Source organism: Camellia sinensis, chromosome 7 (genome assembly GCF_055761805.1).
Source record: "Camellia sinensis isolate YWXY chromosome 7, ASM5576180v1, whole genome shotgun sequence".
Classification (NCBI taxonomy): Eukaryota; Viridiplantae; Streptophyta; class Magnoliopsida; order Ericales; family Theaceae; genus Camellia; species Camellia sinensis.
This window is the reverse complement of record NC_138967.1, coordinates 191,533,251-191,558,981: the sequence shown is the minus strand read 5'-3', so window position 1 is coordinate 191,558,981 and position 25,731 is coordinate 191,533,251. Positions and strand designations below refer to the sequence as shown.

The 25,731-nt window shown below is 39.6% G+C and overlaps 3 protein-coding genes and 1 long non-coding RNA gene across 16 annotated transcripts in view; all 4 read left to right on the top strand.

The window, feature by feature from the left end:
- Positions 1 to 25,731, top strand: part of LOC114319984 (uncharacterized) — a 281,641-nt gene that overhangs the window by 128,016 nt on the left and 127,894 nt on the right. The window lies entirely within an intron of this gene.
- The window catches only part of LOC145788823 (uncharacterized), a 283,308-nt gene that overhangs the window by 138,540 nt on the left and 119,037 nt on the right, over positions 1 to 25,731 (top strand). The gene's annotated exons all lie outside the window — the stretch shown is intronic.
- LOC145796471 (uncharacterized) lies at positions 6,982 to 23,474 on the top strand. 2 transcript variants are annotated; one of them, XM_082881687.1, is made up of 3 exons: positions 6,982 to 7,329; positions 9,865 to 10,397; positions 22,550 to 23,474. In XM_082881687.1, the coding sequence occupies exons 2-3, from the start codon at positions 9,906 to 9,908 to the stop codon at positions 22,706 to 22,708; spliced, it is 651 nt and encodes a 216-aa protein (XP_082737813.1). In that variant the 5' UTR covers positions 6,982 to 7,329; positions 9,865 to 9,905; the 3' UTR covers positions 22,709 to 23,474. The 2 variants fall into 2 exon arrangements, with proteins under 2 accessions (XP_082737813.1, XP_082737814.1); XM_082881688.1 differs by having other exon boundaries at positions 9,860 to 10,397.
- LOC145794917 (uncharacterized) lies at positions 22,791 to 24,427 on the top strand. Its single transcript, XM_082877249.1, has 4 exons — positions 22,791 to 22,802; positions 22,844 to 23,131; positions 23,644 to 24,024; positions 24,110 to 24,427. The coding sequence occupies exons 1-4, from the start codon at positions 22,791 to 22,793 to the stop codon at positions 24,326 to 24,328; spliced, it is 900 nt and encodes a 299-aa protein (XP_082733375.1). The 3' UTR covers positions 24,329 to 24,427.

Here is a 25,731-nt window from a genome sequence, read left to right as displayed (position 1 = left end):
TCCTGCCAAAAAATTGAGTCAGACCGTGTAACGCCCTCAAAATAATAACATTAAACCCATCAAATAAGACATGCATTGAGATGCAAAAGTTCCACATTCTTCCATTTATCCGAGTTCTATTACACAAGTATTACATGTTAACAACAAAAGCAAAATGTCTTACAGGCTTACAGCTTTCCAAGTTAACACTTGGTTACAACAAAGAGTTCTAACTCGTTTACACATAAAGCCCTTGGCTTGAAATTACATGTAATACATCAAAAAGATAACGACAATAGTGTGCCCGCTTCTAGCCTCCCAAGCTATGTCCTTGGAGGTGGCATGCTACCTGTACCTGAAAATGATATTCCCATATAGGGTGAGCCACAGCCCAGTAGAAATACACTAAACCAACCATGAACAATGACTAAAATATTAGCAATTGATAGATGGCCAACACTGATACATTCACATAAATCACATATTTATGTTATACAACTTACGAGTCCAAGTTACCCTTCATTTTCCCTTTTTCAACGGATAGGCATATAAGCACCACCCACATTCTAAACAGATATGTATAACAACAATACCCACATTCTCAGATAAGCAAATAAGCTATATCCACATTCTACAACAGATATGTATAACAACAATATCCACAGATAAGCATATAAGCTATATCCACATTCTACAACAGATATGTATAACAACAATATCCACAGATAAGCATATGAGCTCTATCTTCACTTTACTAGACAAGCATATGAGCTGTATCTACGGAGTTCATCCCCTATCTTCTCCCAACACTATCCGGTTTAGAGGTACATCCCCTATCTTCCCCTAAACCGCGGAGTACATCCCCCAACTCCTCCTCTACACATAACGTATACAAACACAATGGTTCTATATACAATCACTCAATACATACAGTTAATGTATTCTATCAACCGTCAAGTTCCATGACACATTCCATTGATTAGTTTCCGTTTGCCTAATCATCATGCATTGTCTACAACAATCACGACTATCCTCCACCGATAGCCCAAAGCAGTTATTTCTAAACAGAAAATAAATGCACAATGGATATTCAATCAACATTTCATTTCCTCATTTCTCACAATTAATTATCCCAATTAATTAAACAATGTAATTAGGTTGTTATCCATAATTACCATTTCAACCCTTAGGTCCCATTTTCATTAATGATTCAACATTTATTCCATTTCTCTATGCCAAACATGCATCTAGGTTTATTATGAATAAAACCCCAACTTCTATAAAATTGCACAAAAGCCCCAAACTTTTACCAAATTACCAAATCAACCCCAACATCTCAAAATACTAAAATTTAAAGACAAAATCCATAAAGAGGAGTAGGATATCCCTACCTCGAAGTTTGAGCCAAAAAGGAGATGAAGACTCGAAGATCAACGAGCTCCAAATCTAAACTTTTTCAGATTAAATCAAAGCTCTCAACGCCCTCTATCTTTTTAACAAAGGCCCTAGGCTAGATTCACACTCTAGGGAGATCAATTCTTAGAGAGAGTGTAAGTTTAGAGAGAGAGTGTCTCGGATCAAGGGTTTGAAAGAAAAATGAAGTGAAAAAGTGATGTTTCAAAACGGTACTGTCCGCTGATATAAAACACTCTCGCTCGAGCGAAGACTTGGTCGCTCGAGCGACCAGACACAGAAAACACTCGCTCGAGCCAAGAAGCTCTCGCTCGAGCCAAAAACTCAAAAGTGCGCTCGAGCGAAAGAATGCTCGCTCGAGCCAACAACTCAAACCCTCAGGTCTGCAACCAGAAGCACGCTCGAGTGACAGACCTCTCGCTCGAGCGAAGAACAAACCAGACCGCTCGAGCCAAGAAATACAACTCTCAGGTCCAGAACCAGACGCCATCACTCGCTCGAGCGAAGCCACTCTGGCTCGACCCACCAGACACAAACTCAACTCTCGCTCGAGCGAACAACTCCTCGCTCGAGCGAAGGTCCAAAAATCTGGGCAACAACACTAGGCTCCCAAACACAACCAACCTGAAACAAACCTGCCCAACACATCCCATAACTCAATATACAAAGTAAAGAGGATGCAAACAAGATAATAAACAACTACCAACATCCACGGACACATGTCCGGATCACTGTACAACAAGGGTAAACCCGGGATCGCTATAGACCGGGCCAGCCCACGGGCCAGAAAATTAGGCCCAGGCTGTCACGCCCCAAAATTTAGACAATTAAATACTCAGTCAATATTCCATCATCCAAATCCTAGGGGTGAAACAAAAAAACTAAACGTTCTCGTCACCATAAGGTCTAAGTAAATTTCCATCCTCTAAAAGATTACAAGGGATAAAAAAAAACTAACAAAACGCCAACCAAACCATCCATCATAATTCCATAACTAACTAATACCTCTAACATTAAAGCAATAATAAGTAGTCAAAATAATTTAAATAATGTAAAGTTACAAACCATGCCAAATTGTCAAAATACTATGGTCAAAAATAAATAAATAAATAACTAAACTAATTTCAACCCTAACTCAAAAAAACACAAGAAGTCCAAGCGCGACATGTTCAACAACTATAGTTATTCCACGTCACCACCGTAGCCCCAACTAATCCTGCAAAGGAAACTCGGCTGCGCTCAACAAAACGCACCCGAGTTATTAAGAGACAAAACGAGTCAGTATACAGGTACACTGGTATGAGTACAAGATTTAACACCCACGTGTCCACCAAACACAAACAAAAATACATTAAATTCTTTTTACGGGACAAGATAAGTAGTTCGAACCGCACCGAGATGAATGGGTAGTTTCCCGAGATACGGTGGCATTTAGTTTCTTACCCGTACACAACGAAATATAAATTGAGGATAAAATAAACAAAATAGAAATAAAAATATAGTGGGTCAGCCCTACATAAAAAAAAAAATAGTAAGACCCACCATCCTGAAAAAAATATAAAGTTAGTATAATTTAATCATAAGTAACTTGCTGAAAAAGTATAAAAATGCACCGTTTCATACTTAAATAATTCGAATTGACCAAAACTCAAAGAACAAAAGTTGTACAAAATTAAATTTCCTAAAAAACATAGTGAATGAATCTAGCAGAAACTGAACAGGTTGAGAGAAAAACTTAATAGAAATCCTAAATGAAATTCGATCGAAAAATCTAGAACTGAAAACGAAAAGAAACTGCCGTAAGATGAATTCTTTCGGAAAAGTTCAAAACACAAAAAATATTCAGAATAACGTTTTACTTCAGTTTACAAGAAACCAATAAAAATGTGCTTGTTTTGTGGGTTAAAACAGCCTCCAAAATCTGCATTGCTAAAATGAATCAAAATTACTATAACCAAAATCATTCGATTATAAGTTCTAATCGATCTTTTTAATAAATAGTTAAAACACAAAAGTTGTCTAGAATCACGTATACACGCCTCTGCTCAAATTTCATAATTTATCGAGGTCGTTTACTATTTTTCAACATGTACAAATTAATACAATTCACACTTTAACAATAAACTCATATTTAATTCTTTGTACCTTAACTCCACCCCTTCGGCCCTCCACTTCCGGCCTACACATATATCCCATCTGTCTCCTATAGCGACCCCGGTCTTTTCCCATTTGATTATTGTATCCGGACTTAGGTTCCGTATATTCTGTCATTGTATAATTGTTGTTGTCGTCCTTTATTTTCTCATTTGGAGTTATAGGATATGTTGGGCAGGTTTGTTTTAGGTTGGTTGGGTTCGTAAACCAAGTGTTGCTGTCCAGTTTTTGGGTTGGTCGCTCGAGCGAGGGCTTGGTCGCTCGAGCGAGGGTTGTATTTTGGTCTGGTGGCTCGAGCCAGCTTTTCTTCGCTCGAGCGAGCGATTGCGTCCAGTTTAGACCTGAAGCATACCATTCTTGGCTCGAGCGAGCTTTTCTTCGCTTGAGCGAGTTTTTCTTGTGTCTGGTCGCTCGAGCGACCAAGTCTTCGCTCGAGCGAGCCTGTCCAGTTTAATTAGGCAGCAGCGGGTTTTTAATCAGTTTTTCATTCTCTTTTGATTCCAAAACCCTAGGTCCGAATTTTCTCTCCCTCTACTCACCTTCTCTCTTAGGTTTGATCTATTTAGAGTGTGTTTTTACCCCAGATTCTTTATTAAAAAGATAGAGTGAGTCGAGGGCTTCCATTTAATCTGAACGTTTGGTGGTTTGAAGCACTTTGGAATTTGAGTCTTCATCTCCGTCTTCTCCATTCGGGTTATTTTCTTTAAGGTAGGGATTTCCTACTCCATTTTATAAGTTTTGTTCTAAGTTTTGGTATATTGATATGTTAGGGTTACTTTGATAATTTTGGGAAAAAAACCCTAGTTGCATTAATTAATTAATTTGTATAATTAATCTAAGGGAATTGGGAATTTGGTTAAATTCATGAAATTGGGAAATTTATTGATTAAATGGTGTAGTTGGATAATGTAAATCACTCGCCTATTGAATTGTTGGTATATTTATTTCCAAATCTAGAAATAACTGTTTTGGGCTATCGGTGGAGGATAGTCGTGCTTGTTGTAGACACTGCATGTGGATTAGGGATAACTGAAACTAATCATTGATTAAGTCATCAATTTTGACTGCTGAATTAATACAGACATTATGTGTATTGATTGTGTGTTGTATATGTTATGTGTATGCATACATTGTTTTGTGTGGGAGGAGATAGGGGATGTACTCCACGGTTTAGGGGAAGATAGGGGATGGACCTCTAAACCGGATTTTGTTTGGGAGGAGATAGGGGATGGACTCCATTAGCATCACTTTTATGTGTGCTTATTTATATTGAAGTGTTTTATTGATACAACACTAAAATGTGTATCAAACTGGAAGTATGAAGTGTTTTGATTTGAGCCTGAGTCTCAATTGTTTGTTGACATTGGAAGAACGTGAATATGATATATATATATCGTTCACTGTTGTAAGTTTGGCCAGGTTCTGAGCCATATTGATAATGTTGGAAAGTAAAACGTGTTTTAGACATTAGTGTCATGAGACTGGATAATGATGGAATTGATTATCTTGGTTAACCATCTATTAAATACTAATGCTTTATTCAATGCTTATATTTGGTTTAGTATATTTCTACTGGGCTGTGGCTCACCCTTTATGGGAACATCATTTTCAGGTCCAGGTGATAAGCTACCTCCCAGGTCTTAGCTTGGAAGGATTTGGATTTGAAGACTATCTTTAGTTGTTTGTTTTTATTTGATAAATAATCAAGCCTAGGGCTTTATTTGTATTTGAGTTAGAACTCATATTTTGTGTCCAAGTGTTGGCTTGGAAAGATGTAAGCCCATAGGGCATTTAATTTGATGTTACATGCAATGTTTTTATTTAGTAATACTCTGATGAATGAATTAATAAATTGTTTTTTTTAAATAATGCATGTTGATGATATATATATAATGGGTTTATTTTGAGGGCATTACATCTCCCGTATACCTAACACTGCTCCGAAGCCAAACTTGCACGGGGATATCATCCCGAGTTTGACCCACACTCCCCGAATGGTTAGCATATACGTACGCGCGTAAATCAAAGCACTTGTCTACTCATGAGAATGAGGTAACAATATACATATACATATACAAAACATCTCACTCATGAGAACAACATAACAACGCCAAGCCTAAGGTATTCAAATAAATCTCATAATCTTCACTTTTTTTTATACACTCTTTCTCACCATCACTCAAATAAAATAACAATCCATGGAGTCATGGTGGAGTAGAAGGAATTTATCTATGAGTTCTTAATTAATTTTAATTTCATATAACCATGAGTATGATTACAACCATAAAAAAAATCCATATAAAAATCCTAAACCTGGCATACAAAACTAATCAAAATAATTAAAATCAATCAATCATCAAAAAATCCTAAACCTTACATACACAACTAAACAAAATAATTAAAATCATTCAATCATCTAAAAATCCTAAACCTTGCATACACAACTAATCAAAATAATTAAAATCGATTGATCAATCATCTACATGCAAATATGAAATCAATTCAATATCAAATAGATAAAGAATATTTTTTTGTACTCACAATATACACAAAAACAACGAATTAAATATAAATTAAGGGAAGTGGATTTTGTACTCACAATATTTTTTTAAAAATCAAAGAATAACTTGGAGAATTAAAGCCACCAAAATAAAACCCTAATCTTTTTTATTCTTTTTTCTCCACCTTCTCCTCCTTTTTCCGCCGTTCTCCTTCTCTTTGTCGGAATTGATCTCCTGGTTGTCTTTGATTAATCAATCTCTCTCTCTCTCACGGATTGCTCTGTTCTTTTTCTTTCTTTCTTTCTTTCCTTATGAACTTCTAAACCTAGTTGAATACTTATATAAATATAAATATTTTATATAAAATTTATATCAACAATTTCTTTTTTTAATATATATATATATATAAAATATATATAAATATAAATATTTAGATTAATTATATATAATTAACTAACCCATTAAATTAATTTAATATCACATTAAATTCTCATGTAACCACACAATTAATAAAGTCAAAAATAAAATAAAATAAAATAATAATAAATAAATAAATAAAGGCTTACAAAAAAATCAGGGTCGCTACACAGGCTCAAGCCCAGGCCCAGGGGTATTCGGGCTTTGGGCGGGCCAGTGAGCGGGGCCCCTGGGCTTGGGCTTTGGGCTTTGGACGGACTTAAACAATTTTTTAAAAAAAAAATTTATTTTTTTCTACCAAAATTTTATTATTTTCTATTAAAAATAATACAGGCATCGGGTGAGCCAGGCTTTTGGGCGGACCTTGAGCGGCTTAATGGGCCGGATCGGGCTTCAAAATGATGGCCCAGGCCCTGACTCAAGGACTCGAACTAGGATTGGACTCAAGTCTAAACGGACCTTAATGGGCTGGGCCCGCCTCAAGCTGCAGACGGCCTTCGAGCCGCCCGCAGGCCACCGGCCAAAATTACACGCCTAGTACCAGATAGAAATCTATGGCACAAGATTTCTCAAAATTTGAATTTCAATCCACGGCAATAAGCAACAGACCTCTGCCATGACCCTCTCTCTCTCTCTCTAGATTACATTTGACAGCATCCATGGCGTGTTGATTCTCCGAAGATGACAACCCTAGAGAAGCTATTCGCCCAGATCTTCGATCGAAAGAATTGGATCATCGAACAAGTCAACCAATGATCAGACTTGTACACTCGACACCTCGTTTCCAAGCTCGTCATTGATGGAATCACTCCTCCTTCATGGCTGTGGAACCCTAAATTCGACTCTCAATCTTCAGATCCCAAAGGTATTCTCTCTCTCTCTCTCTCTCTCTCTCTCTCTCTCTCTCTCTCTCTCTCTCTCATGTTCAAGCATTTAGGGTTCTTTTGGTTAGCGTAAAGAATTCAATTTGTAATTGTGATACTCAAATCTATCATTTTGATCATCCGGACTGAGCATAATGCAAAAGTTTACGACTTTGTTGAATTAAGCTTTTCAAACACTTCAGATATTAAATCAATAGATTGAATGAGTTTAAAATTTTAGATTTTTTTTCTCGCATTTTCAGTAACCAAGTAGTGTTTCAATTTCATTCAAATTTCTGCTCGACTGGTGTCAAGGGCATCTACCCATTTTTCTTCTATATGGGTGTTAGACAAACATTGCACACGCAACGATGAATTTTTATTTAATTTTGGAATTAATTTTAGGCTGTGTTTGGATCATGGATTTGGAAAGTGAAAAGGAAAAGGTGGGTGAAATATAGGTGAAATGTAGCTATATTTCATTTACATTTCACAAATTTTTCCCTTTCCAATATCTCCCCAAATTCATAATCCAAATACAGCCTTAATAGGTTTTATATTTGTTCTTCTAAACTCACTCACCCCTGACCTTCCATCTTACTTGGGGAAGCCAATACTGAAGGCCCAAAATGGATGCACTTGTTTGAAATTTGTTGAAGCCAACACTGAAAGCATGTGCAACGCACTTGGTTATTTCCATGTCAAGTGTAGTGGTGCAATAAAAAAAAATAGAAATGAAAGTAGATGTCCGTACAAGATATTTTTCCTCGAGTATTGTCACAAGTTATTGATTTATTATCAGCCTAGTGTCTTTTAATTTCTTTAGCTGCTAATAATTCACTTAGCTGGGGAACTTTCACTTTTAGCCAAAAAGCTAAAAAGTCATTATAAGTTGTCATATCATTTTTTTTATTTTTTGCACATCTTTTTGTAAAAAGTCAAAAAGTTCTTAAAATAGCTTGTTCACAAATGAGTTTCTTGATATTGCCAAAAAAAGAATTCTGAGCACACAGCAGTATGTTTGGCTACATGTTATGTTTCACACTGACATGGTTTTGTATGATGATAAAATTGTGATTTATCAAGTCAATATGATGACTAGTGTCAAAACTAAAAATAATAGATTGACTTCTAAGGGGCTTGTTTGGTTTGTTTTTGGGAAAAATTTTTGGGAAAAATTCTCTACAAACAAATTTTCAAGAGTAATCAAACCAAACAAATTTTTCCAAAAAAAATCTCAAAATTTTGTTTGGTTTGCTTCTTTCCAAAATCACTCTCTCTCTCATACACATCAAATCAATCACTTTTTTTAAAACTCTCTCCCAAAACAATTTTCCAAAATCATTTCTAAAAAAAGGCAAACCAAACAAGTTTTCATACATTTTATCTCAAAATCTACTCTACAAATACAAACCAAACAAGCCCTTTATTTTTGTGTCTTGTTAGGAGGCCATCAGGTCTGGTTCTGTGGCATAATCAGCTGGCCCATCTAAAATACGGCCTGGTTCTGTGACATAATCAGCCTTTCCTTCCTGGTTAGCAATAGCATCAGTGTCAGGACAATATGGGATTATGTCACCACCTGACACATTCTGAATGACTAGTCCTTCCAACATGTTTAATGAGTTAACGAGTATAGACTTTTTAGAAGCACCAGATTTGGATCGCGTCACTCATTGGCTGGCAATATTCGATGAATGTACAGGCTTTGATACTCCTTCAATACAAGTACTTTGTGACGTTGTCTTTCTAGCACCATCTTCCTTAGCAATATCAGAAGAACTAAGAAGTTTCAAAGGTTTACTATCACGACTAGATAGATTGCAAGAACTTCTAGATCTTGTAATTTTACCACAATAAATGTTAGCAACCTTTTCCTTGCTTAAGCATTCTACTTTTGCCTGTCTCACTGCATGATTATCCCTAATAATACCAGAAATTTAGTCAATTCCAATAACTCATTATCACAATCAAGCTGTTGGGAAGCAATCCTAGATATTTTAATAGCACTAGAAGAAGCACCAACATCATTCTCATTAGGGATAATCATGCAGTGAGACAGGAAAAAGTAGAATGCTTAAGCAACGAAAAGGATGCTAACATTTATTGTGGTAGAATTACAAGATCTAGAAGTTCTTGCAATCTATCTAGTCGTTATAGTAAACCTTTGAAACTTCTTAGTTCTTCTGATATTGCTAAGGAAGATGGTTCTAGAAAGACAACGTCACAAAGTACTTGTATTGAAGGAGTATCAAAGCTTGTACATTCATCGAATATTTCCAGTCAACGAGTGACGCGATCCAAATCCGGTGCTTCTAAAAAGCCTCTATTCGTTAACTCATTAAACATGTTGGAAGGACTAGTCATTCAGAATGTGTCAGGTGGTGACATAATCCCATATTGTCCTGACACTGATGCTATTGCTAACCAGGAAGGAAAGGCTGATTATGTCACAGAACCAGACCGTATTTATGGGCCAGTTGATGCTTGAGTAGCTTGTTCTGAGTCTAACTTGGATGCTGCTGGCTTAAGTGTAGGGTTGGAAATTGTTCTCTCGAGGCCACCATCTGATTGTAGTATGTCTGTGAAGCGCAAGACACTTGACTTTGATGATGGGGAAAAGTGTAGTTTGAATGAAACCTTTAACCCTATTATGGAAAAGGAAAGGCTGGACAAATCATCAGGGAAAAGATGTACTGTAGTGAAGTCTGCCACACCACTAGATAAAGTAACTTTTGATGACCCTTGCAGAAAATCTTTGGAGATGCAATCACTGGAGCAAGAGGTCTCAAACAAAAGAGAAGAGCCTAGGAGGGTTTCTTTTGAAACCTGTGTGGAAAAGTGTGTTGTAGTTGATGAAGAGGTATCCGAATTAGATATCAATAAGAACCTTCAGAATGCTGAAGATAATTCAGATGCTGTCGTAGAAATTCAACACTTCCCTTTTTCTCACAAGGCGGATGTTGCACTATTAAATGTTGATAAGGGCCCTGGTGTAGAAATGCATCAAAAGTTGACATGTCATATAGCGGAAGGATTTGAGTCTTCACCCAGGCTGCAAGTTGAGGAGGTAATTATTTTCAGTTCTTTGAAGTTCTTCAACTACTAGACATATTGCATATGTGTATATGTATCAATCTATTTCATTTTTGTGTGTATGTAATGCGCATGTTTGTTATTCCCTGCATACTGGTTCTGTGTTGGAGATCACTTCCTTTAGCCAAAGTTCATTACTTTTCAATAATTAGTTTAGCAACTCTACATTGGTTACTTTTTTAAATGCCATGCTGTAAAATAGTAGACATTTCTGCTGGAAAACGTAACATCCCTGAAATTGCGGCATCACATGACTTGTATCAGTTTGTGATCATACTGAAACATCATTTACTTCAAGCTTTAAAACAAAAGGTAAATTGCACTGATCTCTACTGAGGGTTCCAACTTTGACACAAACCTCTCATACTTGATAGGGTGAAATTGGCTATGATGGAAGGGATACAAATAAGACAACCCCTTTCGTGTTCAAGCACCAATAAGGGATCTTAGTAGAGGGATCCTTTGACACAAACCTCTCTACTGAGTGTTTGGTCAAATTTGAGACAAGGGATCCTAATTGTTGGTGCTTGAACGCGAAAGAGGTTGTCTTATTTGTATCCCTTCCATCACAGCCAATTTCACCCTGTCAAGTATGAGAGGTTTGTGTCAAAGTTGGAACCCTCAGTGGAGAACAGTGCAATTTACCTTTTGTTTTAAAGCTTGAAGCAAATGATGTTTCAGTATGATCACAAACTGATACAAGTCATGTGATGCCGCAATTTCGGGTGCAATTTCATGTAAATTGATTTTAAATAGTTCATGCTCCAGTCATTAGCCTCGATATACATGTAAAAAGTGTATAAAAATGTGTGAAAGTGTATAGAAATATGTAGCAATGTTATGAAATATGTAAAAAGTACATTGCGACTATTTATATTTTGGCATTTCTCCACCTTAACGACAGTCCCATGGGTGGTATTAGCATGACCCATTCTTAAATTGAGGGCCCAGAGTGAATGAAAAGATTTCAAAGAAATCCTCATATAATGTGGGGCTTTTTGAAAACTTTGGTGCCAGGTTCCCTGCTGGTCATCCCTTCCCTCTGCCCCTTGCCCCAGTTAATGATTCTGTGTTTTGTAGTATGTGCTGATGCTACTAAAGCAGATTCCTTTGCACCTTATATTTTTCCCTGAGACGGGAATATTATCTTCTCTTTTTTGATATTGTGTGTTGGACAGGACGAATCAACATCCAAGCATGGACAAATTGGGCCATCCTTAGTTTCAAGTTTGACCAAAGAGGCAGCAGGAGACTCCCATGGTTGCTTTATGGAGAATGTGGGACCAGCAGATACAACTAGCATTGTCCTTGATGTAAGGAAACAGTGTGATGAACAAAATTACAAAGATTTGCGGCATTCTGAATGTAATGGCACCATGGAAAATAAGGATGACTTGATTCATACTGAGAGGATACTGCAGGAAACGAAATCTCATTTCGAAGAGGATGGCTTATTTTCATATTGTTCAGTTGAGTCTCCACAAGACAAGCATGTGGCTTCAACTGGTGCTAATCAAACTATGCCTCAAGCCATCCTCTTCGAAATGAGATTTCGTTTCCTGCAGTATCCTCTCAGTATGAATCAAGGCATCCTTATTTTCCATGGTGCCATTACATTCAGAATGCCGCAAATCTTTGAAATTTTGTTCATCACACTACTTCCTTACATCAAGGACAATGCTAGTTGTATCTACTGGTCCCACATTCTCCATAAAGCAACCATGGGAGTCTCCTGCTGCCTCTTTGGTCAAACTTGAAACTAAGGATGGCCCAATTTGTCCATGCTTGGATGTTGATTCGTCCTGTCCAACACACAATATGAAAAAAGAGAAGACAATATTCCTATCTCATGGAAAAATATAAGGTGCAAAGGAATCTGTTTTAGTAGCATCAGCACATACTACAAATGTCACGACCCCAAACCGCCCCTAGTAGTTTGGTGTCGTGATGGCCAGTAATCCGAGATTACCGAAGGCCAACTTTCAAAATTCACACACAACAGAGTATAAATATATGGGGCTCACAAGTACGGAAGCGATACATACAAAACGGATTAGTCCGTAAGAGCTGTGCATAAGTCAAATGAAATAGCAACCATCTGCATATGGGTTACAACTTAATTACCAATGAAGCAAAGTACAAATTACATCTTACATTTTAACAAAGTGCTTCACAAGCCGACACAAACAAAATAAACAAATACAGGTTAAGGAACATAGTCTGCCAGATTGCCGACATCCTCGTTGCCGACATAACATACATACAAAACACACATCTTGATCAAAAGGCTTCTCAAGCCGACGTGTATGAAATACAAATATTACAAGTCGAGAAGCATAATTTTTAAGACTGCCGACGTAAATACAAGTCAAGCCGACATAATCAAAAATCCAAAATAAGCTCTAGAATCACGTCTAGGCGTCACCGCCTTCTTGCTCATCACCTACATATATAGAGAGAGGGTGAGCTTGGATACTCAGTGAATGGTATAAATAATAAAGGGGTTCGCATGAATAATAGCCGAAGTCCTTTCAAAACAATACAAGTCAAAACTTTAGATAACAAGGGATGGACCTCGTCCATCTAACAAATCTTCAAAGCTTCAAGGGATACTTACTAGCATCAACATATTACAAATGATAACATTCCGGCAAACATATCCACGCGGTAAACCGTCAGTGGCAAAACAAGACAAAATAAGGGAGAAATCTCAAACAAGGGTGCTACAAAAGTTTAGAGTCCTCTAGCACAAGGGACCTATGTTACAAAGGCCCGTAGCCTTTTAACACGAGAGTGCTGCGAAAGTTTAGAGTCCTCCAGCACAAGAGACTTTCAAGACAAGATGTGCTGCGAAAGTTTAGAGTCCTCCAGCACAAGGGACTTTCAAGACAAGATGTGCTGCGAAAGTTTAGAGTCCTCCAACACAAGGGACTTCCAAAACAAGATGTGCTGTGAAAGTTTAGAGTCCTTCAGCACAAGGGACTTTCAAACGAGATGTGCTGCGAAAGTTTAGAGTCCTCCAGCACAAGGGACTTTCCGAGAAGATCATCAAAACAAGATCATGCTTCATATACAAAATAGGGACAATTATTCTTGCTTAACAAATACTTTCAAAACAAAGCAAAGCAAAGTCTTTATCAAAACATATAACATAGCTTTATTAAGAATACCACTCACCTAGTTCGTCAAACGTCGGGGTCAAGGCAAGCCTCAGTCCTACAAACACATGGCAAGGTCTATTGAATGCACTATTCAAAACAAGTCTAGCATGCATGCAAATGACCTCGGCATTCTTCAAAAACTAAGTCAAATCAAATCAAAACACCGTTTCTTATTTCTGGAAAACATGCTGGACAACTACCAGGTCTAGGCCGAGGTCCCACACCTCATTGCCGAGGTGTGGCCCTGACGGCCACATTCAAAAGCAAAGTCGGGAAAATCTGGGTTTCCCTCTTGATACACATGAAGAACATGAGCATGAAGAACATGAAGAACATGAACATGGGGAAGATGAATGCAAAGATCAAAACTTGCTATTACGAAAGTTGAGATTTCATGCTATGAATTCAAAAAACATGGACCTGGGTACCCATACTCATGGATCTTATCAAAACAAACACAAAAACATGAGCCTTAATGCAAACTTTCGGATCAAACGAGGCTTTTCTTCAAGAACACATGAAAACCATTTTCTCTTTCTAAAACCAACTTTAAATCAATGCATGACGTGCCGAACGGGTTTGATCGTGCAATGCAGCTAGATGATCAATAAGAAGAACAAGAGTACGTTAAGATTCTAACCTCAAAAGTCAAATCTAACAGTTCTAGCTCCAACGATCAAGCTTGGGAGTTCACTCTCTCTTGCTCAAACTTCTCCTTCTTCTTCCTAGAGTCTCTCTCTCTAAAAGGCAAGATTTGATACAAAATGGTATGTTTCTCCCGATAGTCACTGACTTAATCCCTCTGCTGGGACACGTGGCACCGGCTGGTTGGCTCTACTCGAAAAGGTGACTGACTGATTAGACAAGACCATGACAAAGTGTATTCAACAAGCTAAACAGCAAGAGCACTCCGGCAAGTAGCGACATCGGCTAACAACAAGACTCCGGCAAGCAAGTGGCAAGGACATCAACTTGGAAGGACAACACTTGACTAAGCTATGCCACACCTTGGCCTAGATGTGCCACACCTCGGTCTAGGTCATACCATTCCAGGAACAAAATCGCTAGTGCAAGGATCAAGGATCTAGAACGCCTAGATATTAACATCTCGGCCTAGATGATGCACATCTCGGCCTAGGCGACGCGCACCTTGGCCTAGATGGTGACATCTCGGCCAATATGCCAGGGTAGAGATGAGGTCAACCGATGGGGTTCCGAGATAGCTCTAAGTGGAAAAGGTTTCGAAGGTGCCTAGGCTCAAGATAATCCCGGCAACACACCAGGCAAGAACAAAGCATGTAAGCAACATTCGAGCAGAACAAGACAAGATTTGCAAATGCACATATCAAAACAAGATCATACATAAATGTATGCAAGTATAACTAAGTTGAAATGAGGGTTGTTACATCCTACCCCCCTTAAAGAAGTTTGGTCCCCAAACTTGAATTACCTTGTTCCAAAAACAATTCTGGATGTCGGACTTTCATTTCTTCTTCCATTTCCCATGTAGCATCCTCACCATACTGCTCCTTCCATTCAACTTTCACCATTGGTATCGACTTACTTCTTAACTGTTTCACCTGCCTATCGACGATCCGTATCGGCTTCTCTTCGTAGCCTAAATCTTTATTAATTACAATTCCGAAATAGTCGATCACATGTAGCGGATCTCGAATATACTTCCTCAACATCGAGACATGAAATACATTATGGACTTGGCTCAATCCTGGCGGCAAGGCAAGTCTGTAGGCAGCGAGGTTAACCTTCTCAAGAATTTCAAAAGGCCCGATGTAGCAGGGTGCTAACTTACCCTTCTTTTCAAATATTGTAACTCCTTTCATCGGCGAAATCTTTAGGAACACGTGGTCCCCGACTTCAAATTCTAACTCTCTTCTTCTCTGGTCGGCATAACTCTTCTATCGACTCTGTGCAGTTTTGATTCTTTGCTGAACGAGCTTAATCTTCTCGGTTGTTACTTGAATTAACTCGGGACCAAGCAGAGCTTTGTCTCCTACCTCGGTCCAACACATCGGCGACCTGCACTTTCTTCCATACAGTGCTTCATACGGCGCCATGCCAATGCTAGCTTGATAACTGTTGTTGTAGGTAAATTCCACCAAAGGCAAATGTACTCCCCAACTTCCTTAGAGGTCCAATACACATAGTCTAAGCATATCTTCAAGTGTCTGAATCGTCCTCTTTGTTTGCCCATCAGTCTGGGGATGAAAAGCGGTGCTAAACCTCAATTCGGCTCCGAAAGCTCTTTGTAGGCTCTGCCAAAATCTGGAAACCAACTTCGGATCTCGGTCTGACACAATTGACATCGGCACTCTATGAAGTCTAACAATTTCATTCACATACAACAAAGCAAGTTTATCGGCGTTGAAGGTGGTCTTAACAGGCAATAAGTGTGCCGACTTAGTCAGTCTATCCACAATAACCCAAATCGAATCCATACCCTTTTGTGTCTTCGGCAAACCAACCACAAAGTCCATGGAGATGTGCTCCCACTTCCACTCAGGAATCGGTAAAGGTTGAAGGAGTCCTGCTGGCCTTTGGTGTTCTGCTTTCACTTGCTGACAATACAGACACTGCGACACGAACTCGGCTATCTCTCCTTTCATGTTCAACCACCAAAACGTCTACTTTACATCCTGATACATCTTGGTGTTCCCGGGGTGAACAGCAAACTTGGAACCATGAGCTTCTTGCAAAATTTTTCTTTTCAACTCTGGGATGTCGGCCACACACAATCTTCCTTCAAACTTGAGCACTTGATTTTCTATAGTGTACCCTGATCTCGGCTTTGTGATAATCTCATCGGCTACCTTCTTGAAGAACTCATCTTCCATTTGTCTTGTCTTTAATTCCTCAACAATAGTCGGCTCCACTGAGATCGCGGTTAGACATGCCAATTTTCCAACCATCTTTCTGCTCAAAGCGTTGGCTACGGTGTTAGCTTTTCCTGGGTGATATTGAATCTGCATATCGTAATCTTTCAACAACTCAAGCTATCTTCTCTGCCTCATATTCAATTCCTTCTAAGTGAACAAGTACTTTAAACTTTTATGATCTGAAAAAACCTGACAAGAAGCTCCATACAAGTAGTGGCAAATACCACGGCTGCTAATTCTAAATCGTGGGTGGGATAGTTCTTTTCATGTGGCTTCAACTGACGAGAGGCATATGCTATAACCCTACCTTTTTGAATTAACACACAACCCAAACCCTTATGCGAAGCATCACTGTAGACATGAAACTCTTCATTACCTGATGGTAGTACAAGAATTGGTGATGCGACTAACCTCGTCTTCAACTCCTGGAAGGCTACTTCTCTATCCTTAGTCCATTCGTAAGCCACTCCCTTCTTAGTCAGTTGTGTCAACGAAATTGCAATCCTTGAGAAATCCTTTACGAACTTTCTGTAATAACCAGCCAATCCCAGAAAGCTACGAACCTCGGACACATTAACCAGCCTCGGCCAATTCACAACGGCTTCAATTTTACTAGGATCGACCGAAATACCCTCTTCATCAATTACACGGCCCAAAAATGAAATAGTGGAAAGCCAAAACTCACACTTGTTAAATTTAGCATACAATTTCCGATCCCTCAAAGTCTGTAAGGCAAGTCTCAAATGCTCCTTGTGTTCGGCTTTACTCTTGGAGTAGATCAATATATCATCGATGAAGACGACCACAAACTCGTCTAGATATGGCTTAAAGACTCTGTTCATCAAATCCATAAATGTTGCAGGGGCATTGGTCACTCCAAAAGGCATTACTAAAAACTCGTAGTGGCCATACCTCGTCCGAAAAGCGGTCTTCTCAACATCCTCGGCTTTAACCTTAAGCTGATGATAACCCGACCTAAGGTCAATTTTGGAAAAGACTCGTGCTCCTTGCAACTGGTCAAACAAATCGTCTATCCTCGGCAACGGGTACTTATTCTTGATGGTTACCTTATTCAGTTCCCGGTAATCAATACAAAGACGAAGTGTACCATCCTTCTTCTTAACAAACAAGACGGGTGCTCCCCAGGGTGAAGTGCTCGGCCTAATAAAACCCTTATCTAGCAACTCTTGTAGTTGAAGTTTCAATTCCTTAACCTCGGCGGGGGCCATCCTATAGGGTGTTTTAGAGATGGGCTGGGTTCCCGATATGATGTCAACAGTAAACTCTACCTCTCTATCGACTAAGTGACCAGGCAAATCATTTGGAAAGACGTCGGGGAATTCATTAACCACTGGGACGTCGGCTAACTCAACACTTCCATTCAAATTACTTAATATGCTACACAGATAACCTTGACACCCTTTTTGGATCAATCTATAGGCTTTCATGGGTGAAATTAAGTAAGGTGGGGATACTACACCTTTTCCCCGAAACGTTACCTCGGCGAGGTTTGGGGGCTTTAACGTGACACTCTTAGAAACACAATTTATGGATGCGTGATTTGCCACTAACCAATCCATCCCCAATATAACATCAAAATGAGTTATGTCCAATGGCATTAAATCAGCTAACAATTCAACATTCTCAATCACAACAACACATGCTCGATAGATGGATGCAACATTCATAGATCTCCCAGATGGAGTGGATACAGATAACACATAATCAAGGGGTTCTAGTTTCATATTAATCTTCTCGGCAAACTTAGCAGAAATGAATGAATGCGTAGAACTCGAATCAATCAATACAAATGCATTTTGAGAGCAAATTGGAAGTATACCTGACACCACTGTCTCAACATTCTGAGTGTCTCCTGGTACCAGTGCAAAAACTCTGCCTTGCCTCATCTGTCCTTTCCCAACGTTACCCTTCTGTACAGAACCCGAGGTATTCTCATCTTTCTTACCATCATCAGCCCTTGTCTTTGGACAGTCCCTCACAAAATGACCTATTTCACCACATTCGTAACAAGCCCCAGACGCCCGACGACAGACCCCAAAATGTGGCTTCCCACAACTGGAACATGTCGGCTTAGTACCACTCTCCTGTCTTGGGTTGCTTGAACTACCGACGTTCACTTTCTTCTTGGTACCAAACTGTGCTCGGCGATTGTCATAACTCTGCCTCTTCCTCTGGCTCTCTCCCGAACTCTAGTATCTGTTCAAGTTAGCTTCGGCCAGAATGGCTTTGTCCAACACTCCGGTGTAAGTCGGCATGTTGAGCATGTTAACCCGGTCTTGTATCGGTCCACAGAGCCCACTTTCGAACTTCCTAGCCTTCATGTATTCATCATTGACCATGTGGGGTGCGTACCTTGCTAACTCGGTAAAGGCACGGTCATATTCAGCTATTGTTCTACTGCCTTGCGTCAAAGTCTGAAACTCGGTAGCCTTGCGATTCCGAACACTTAAGGGAAAATGCTTGGTGTAAAACAATTCTAAAAATCGGGTCCAGGTCAAGTCTGGATTGCTTTCTCGAACCATCATCCACCATCTGCGGGCGTCGTCATCTAGTGTAAAAGCTGCTAATGTCACCTTCTAGGTGTCGGTGCTAGGAAAGATCTCGAACAGCTTTTTCATTTCCAAAACCCACGCTTCGGCCTTCATCGGTTCTATACCCCCTTGGAATCTTAGTGGCTTCATTTTCTTGAACTCCCTGATCAGAGCTATCATGCCGTCCCCATATAAAGCTGGCTGTGGGGCACTTGTGGTACTGGAGGAGGTGGAGGTGGAACTGCATTTCGGCCGTTTGTCTATTCGGCCTCAGTCAAGGTAGCACTAGCGTACTTTTGTCTTATCTGCCTTAACTCGCGGGCCAAACCTTCTACTAACCTTTCCAGTCTGTCTAATCTGTCCTCGGGCTGATCTCGGCCAACTGGAGGTCTACCTCTCCTCATGATGCTATGAGTATGCAAATTGTGGCTTTAAAACAAAATAAACAAATAAACACGCAGGCAAGTAACAATTGAGCATGCCGAGATGATGCACACCTTGTCCACATAGCAAGCAATATGATGCAATCCTAACATCCTTCTAAGGGGAAATCTTATGCTCTTTAGGACTCAAAGTGTGTGAATAACGTATACTAAGGAACTTGTGCTCTGATACCATTCTGTCACGACCCCAAACCGCCCCTAGTAGTTTGGTGCCGTGATGGCCAGTAATCCGAGATTACCGAAGGACAACTTTCAAAATTCACACACAACAGAGTATAAATATATGGGGCTCACAAGTATGGAAGCGATACATACAAAACGGATTAGTCCGTAAGAGCTGTGCATAAGTCAAATGAAATAGCAACCATCTGCATATGGGTTACAACTTAATTACAAATAAAGCAAAGTACAAATTACATCTTACATTTTAACAAAGGGCTTCACAAGCCGACACAAACAAAACAAACAAATACAGGTTAAGGAACATAGTCTGCCAGATTGCCGACATCCTCGTTGCTGACATAACATACATACAAAACACACATCTTGATCAAAAGGCTTCTCAAGCCGACGTGTACGAAATACAAATATTACAAGTCGAGAAGCATAATTTTTAAGACTGCCGACGTAAATACAAGTCAAGCCGACATAATCAAAAATCCAAAATAAGCTCTAGAATCACGTCTAGGCGTCACCGCCTTCTTGCTCATCACCTACATATATATAGAGAGGGTGAGCTTGGATACTCAGTGAATGGTATAAATAATAAAGGGGTTCGCATGAATAATAGCCGAAGTCCTTTCAAAACAATACAAGTCAAAACTTTAGATAACAAGGGATGGACCTCGTCCATCTAACAAATCTTCAAAGCTTCAAGGGATACTTACTAGCATCAACATATTACAAATGATAACATTCCGGCAAACATATCCACGCGGTAAACCGTCAGTGGCAAAACAAGACAAAACAAGGGAGACATCTCAAACAAGGGTGCTACAAAAGTTTAGAGTCCTCTAGCACAAGGGACCTATGTTACAAAGGCCCGTAGCCTTTTAACACGAGAGTGCTGCGAAAGTTTAGAGTCCTCCAGCACAAGGGACTTTCAAGACAAGATGTGCTGCGAAAGTTTAGAGTCCTCCAGCACAAGGGACTTCCAAAACGAGATGTGCTACGAAAGTTTAGAGTCCTCCAGCACAAGGGACTTTCAAACAAGATGTGCTGCGAAAGTTTAGAGTCCTCCAGCACAAGGGACTTTCCGAGAAGATCATGAAAACAAGATCATGCTTCATATACAAAATAGGGACAATTATTCTTGCTTAACAAATACTTTCAAAACAAAGCAAAGCAAAGTCTTTATCGAAACATATAACATAGCTTTATTAAGAATACCACTCACCTAGTTCGTCAAACGTCGGGGTCAAGGTAAGCCTCAGTCCTACAAACACATGGCAAGGTCTATTGAATGCACTACTCAAAACAAGTCTAGCATGCATGCAAATGACCTCGGCATTCTTCAAAAACTAAGTCAAATCAAATCAAAACACCGTTTCTTATTTCTGGAAAACATGCTGGGCAACTACCAGGTCTAGGCCGAGGTCCCACACCTCCTTGCCGAGGTGTGGCCCCGACGGCCACATTCAAAAGCGAAGTCGGGAAAATCTGGGTTTCCCTCTTGATACACATGAAGAACATGAGCATGAAGAACATGAAGAACATGAACATGGGGAAGATGAATGCAAAGATCAAAACTTGCTATTACGAAAGTTGAGATTTCATGCTATGAATTCAAAAAACATGGACCTGGGTACCCATACTCAAGGATCTTATCAAAACAAACACAAAAACATGAGCCTTAATGCAAACTTTCGGATCAAACGAGGCTTTTCTTCAAGAACACATGAAAACCATTTTCTCTTTCTAAAACCAACTTTAATCAATGCCTGACGTTCCGAATGGGTTTGATCGTGCAATGCAGCTAGATAATCAATAAGAACAACAAGAGTACGTTAAGATTCTAACCTCAAAAGTCGAATCTAACGGTTCAAGCTCCAACGATCAAGCTTGGGAGTTCACTCTCTCTTGCTCAAACTTCTCCTTCTTCTTCCTAGAGTCTCTCTCTCTAAAAGGCAAGATTTGATACAAAATGGTATGTTTCTCCCGACAGTCACTGACTTAATCCCTCTGCTGGGACACGTGGCACTGGCTGGTTGGCTCTACTCGAAAAGGTGACTGACTGATTAGACAAGACCATGACAAAGTGTATTCAACAAGCTAAACAGCAAGAGCACTCCGGTAAGTAGCGACATCGGCTAACAACAAGACTTCGGCAAGCAAGTGGCAAGGACATCAACTTGGAAGGACAACACTTGACTAAGTTGTGCCACACCTTGGCCTAGATGTGCCACACCTCGGCCTAGATATGCCACACCTCGGTCTAGGTCATACCACTCGAGGAACAAAATCGCTAGTGCAAGGATCAAGGATCTAGAACGCCTAGATATTAACATCTCGGCCTAGATGATGCACATCTCGGCCTCGGCGACGCGCACCTCGGCCTAGATGGTGACATCTCGGCCAATATGCCAGGGTAGAGATGAGGTCAACCGATGGGGTTCCGAGATAGCTCTAAGTGGAAAAGGTTTCGAAGGTGCCTAGGCTCAAGATAACCCCGGTAACACACCAGGCAAGAACAAAGCATGTAAGCAACATTCGAGCAGAACAAGACAAGATTTGCAAATGCACATATCAAAACAAGATCATACATAAATGTATGCAAGTATGACTAAGTTGAAATGAGGGTTGTTATAACAAAGCACAGAATCATTAACTGGGGCAAGGGGCAGAGGGAAGGGATGACCAGCAGGGAACCTGGCACCAAAGTTTTCAAAAGGCCCCACATTATATGAGGATTTCTTTGAAATCTTTTCATTCACTCTGGGCCCCCAATTTAAGAATGGGTCATGCTAATGAACAACCTGAAGAGAATGAACAACCACATATTGTTGGAGATGCAATTAGCTTTGACAAGTTGGACCTTCCTAGTACCACAGTAAAACGTGCTAGTGTTCTGGAACAGCTTTGCAAATCTGCTAACAGGCATACCCCACTGTCTGAATTCTCAGCTACATTCAAATTGCATGGAACACCAGATTTATACCAGTCTGTACCAAATGGACTTCTTGAGCACATGGACCTGAGGAGTACCTTAAATCTAAATGATGATGGTGGAAAATAGCTCAGGGCAAGTTATAGTTGTGTGGATAAAGTGAAGTGTGCTTTCGAAGGAGTGTTGTATTCTGATTGTGTACCATACACTGATGCTCGTTTTGGTTGGAGTTTTAAAAAACCTTATACGTCTCCTATTGGAAAGCTCTGGGACAGAATTTCATCAAACTCTAGTAGTTCAGGGAAGCAACGGAGCTTAAACCCAAAGCTTACATGCTTCCCAATTGAGGAAGATCCCAGCATTAGTGGAGAGAATGAAAATATAGATGAGGTGGCCGATACAATCCAAGAGGACATTTCTTCAACACTGATAACTCGTGCCAAACGACAACCACTTGTAGAGATAAAAGAAGCATGTGTGAACCCTCCTACATCAATTTCTGCAGCAGAGAGATTTCCTGATAGAAATAGTTTAGATTCCACAAACACTGAAGTCAGTGCTACTGGGGCCTAAAGTAGGATCAAACAGAAGCTTGGTAATCGCTACAGCAATAAGAGGAGATGTACAAACGAGGCAAAGGAGAACCGCTCTTTATCAGTAAGCACAAATTGTATTAAGAAGGCAACTGAGTCACTAAACAACAGATTCAGTAAGCCAAAATTGTCAGGGAAAACAAGTTTGAGGAAAGGTGGGCAGAATCTCTTAGAGAGGTAGTCTAAGCGTAACAATATTGTTTCAAACATCACTTCCTTTCTTTCACTAGTTCAACAAAAACAAGCAGTAGCAGTTGGCACAGGTAATTTTTTTCTATTTTTTTGGATTTGTTTGTTTACTTGCTTAATTTTTTCTTTTGTATATAAGGAACCAACAATCTTTCTTTGGGTAAATTACACTTTCAATCCTCTGACTTTCACATGAATTTCAGAACTTAGAAGCTACCTTGAATATCTGTTTGACTACGTTCCTTTTTTATTGGGAAAATTATTTTTCTATTTTTCATTTAGTACGTAGATCAGGACATTTTGTGGCACTTTGTAGGGAAGAGAGATATCAAAGTGAAGGCACTAGAGGCTGCTGAGGCTGCAAAGCGCCTTGAAGAAAAAAGACAAAATGAACGCAAGATGAAGAATGATGCATTGAAGCTTGAAAGAGAAAGAAAAGAGCAAGAAAATTTGCGGCAAATGGAGATAAACAAGAAAAAGAAAGAAGAGGAACAGAAGAAAAAAGATGCTGATATGGCAGCAAGAAAAAGACTGAGGGAGGAAGAAGAGAGGAAGGAGAAGGAAAGAAAAGGAAAGCGAATTGAAGAACCACAACAACAACAGAGAGGAAAAGAAGAGAAATTACGAGCAGGGAAAGAGAAAGAAGTACCATTTGGTGCCATGGTAAGATTCCTTCTATATTAATGCACTCTGTATTCCATTCAATTTGATGTTGCCGCGACACCAACTATGGTGATGACTTTTCTAGGATGAAAATGTGAACGACGGGAAGGAATCTAACAATGAATTGAGAAAACATCAAAAAATGAAAAAGCCACAGACTGATCCTAGGGCTGCTGAAATTTCAACAAGCAATGCCAACCAAGTAATCCTGGAGGATTGTCAAGCTTTTAGTCATTTTGGTGACAATGGGGAGGTAAAGTTCTCATCATGCACATCTCCAAAAAGAAAGAGTTCCCTTATTTGAGTTTTAAATCTGCAAAATTATTCAACTCTGTTCTGTAGTCTCGGCAATAGTTGCAATATGTGAGAGTACAACAGAGCAATCACTAGGCATGATTAGTGGCCTTCCATGTGCTTGCTAGCTTTGAATATGAGTTGTCAGAGTCCAGTTCAGGGTTTCAAGGGCAGGTAGAGGAAGAGACAGTAGGCATACTGATAGGAAATATCCCAGGGCCAAGACCTCTTTGGTCTAGCTGCAAGTACCAAAGGAATACCCTAGAGAACCTTTGGTGAGGAGGTCAGGCTATGTAGCACGGACACGGACACGGGACACGACACGGACACTCGAAAACGCAATTTTTCAAAAAATAGGGGACACGACACGCTGGGGACACGTTTAATATATATAATTTTATTTATTTATTATATGTCTAAAATAAAAATAAAATCATTAATTTTTATACAATCACAATAATAATAAAATTAATAACATAATTTTAAAATTATTTTAATAAAAAATGAGTTTTTTAAAATAAAAATAATTTATTTTATGAATTTTAAGTTTAACAAAAAAAAAGTATAAAACAAAAGAAAAAAGAAAAAAAAATAAAGGGGGAGAGAAACGTTGAAAAAAAATGTAAAAGAGAAAATAGAGGAGAGAGAGAGTGAAGTTAAAAAGCAAAGACAGATAGAGTCAGAAAAGGGGGAGACGAAAGGGAGGAGAAGAGGAAGAAAATGAAGAGGAGAAGAAGACCAGAGAAGATGGAGAGAAAAAGGAGAAGAAGAGAAGAAGCAGAATACCTCAGCTTCTTGGAATGATCTGAAACAGGTTAGGCTTCTCTCCCTCGATCTCTTTCTCTCTCCTCTCCTCCCTCGATCTCTTTCTCTTTCTCTGTTTCTGTCGATCTCTTTCTCTGTCTCCGTTGATCTCCTTCTCTCTTTCTCTGTCTCCTCTCCAACAGTTAGGGCTTTTCGATCCCCCTCAGGCGTGTCCGGAAAGTGTCCCGCCGTGTCCATGGCGTGTCAAACTGGAAGATTTCAACAAAAAAAAAAAAGACACGTTAGAGAGAGTGTCGGACACGTGTCTACCGCGTGTCCGACGCGTGTCAGTATCCGACACGTATCCGACACTCGTATGCAGTGCTTGGGGACGTGTCGGTGCTTCATAGAGGTCAGGTGTTTGAATCCCACTACCCCACTTTCCCTTAGCATTAGGTAGGATAGTAAGCCTCCGTTTGGGAAGTGGGTTGGCTTTTTGGCTTTTTGACTTTTTTGGCTATTTTAGCCTGGGGCTAAAAAGCTTGGTTTGGGAAGGACTTTTTGACTTTTTTTGGCTTTTTTGGCTTTTTGGTGAGGTGTCTTCCTGTTAATTTACCAAAATGGAAGTCTACTTGTGATTCAATGAAGAAGGCGTCCACGTCAGCTTCC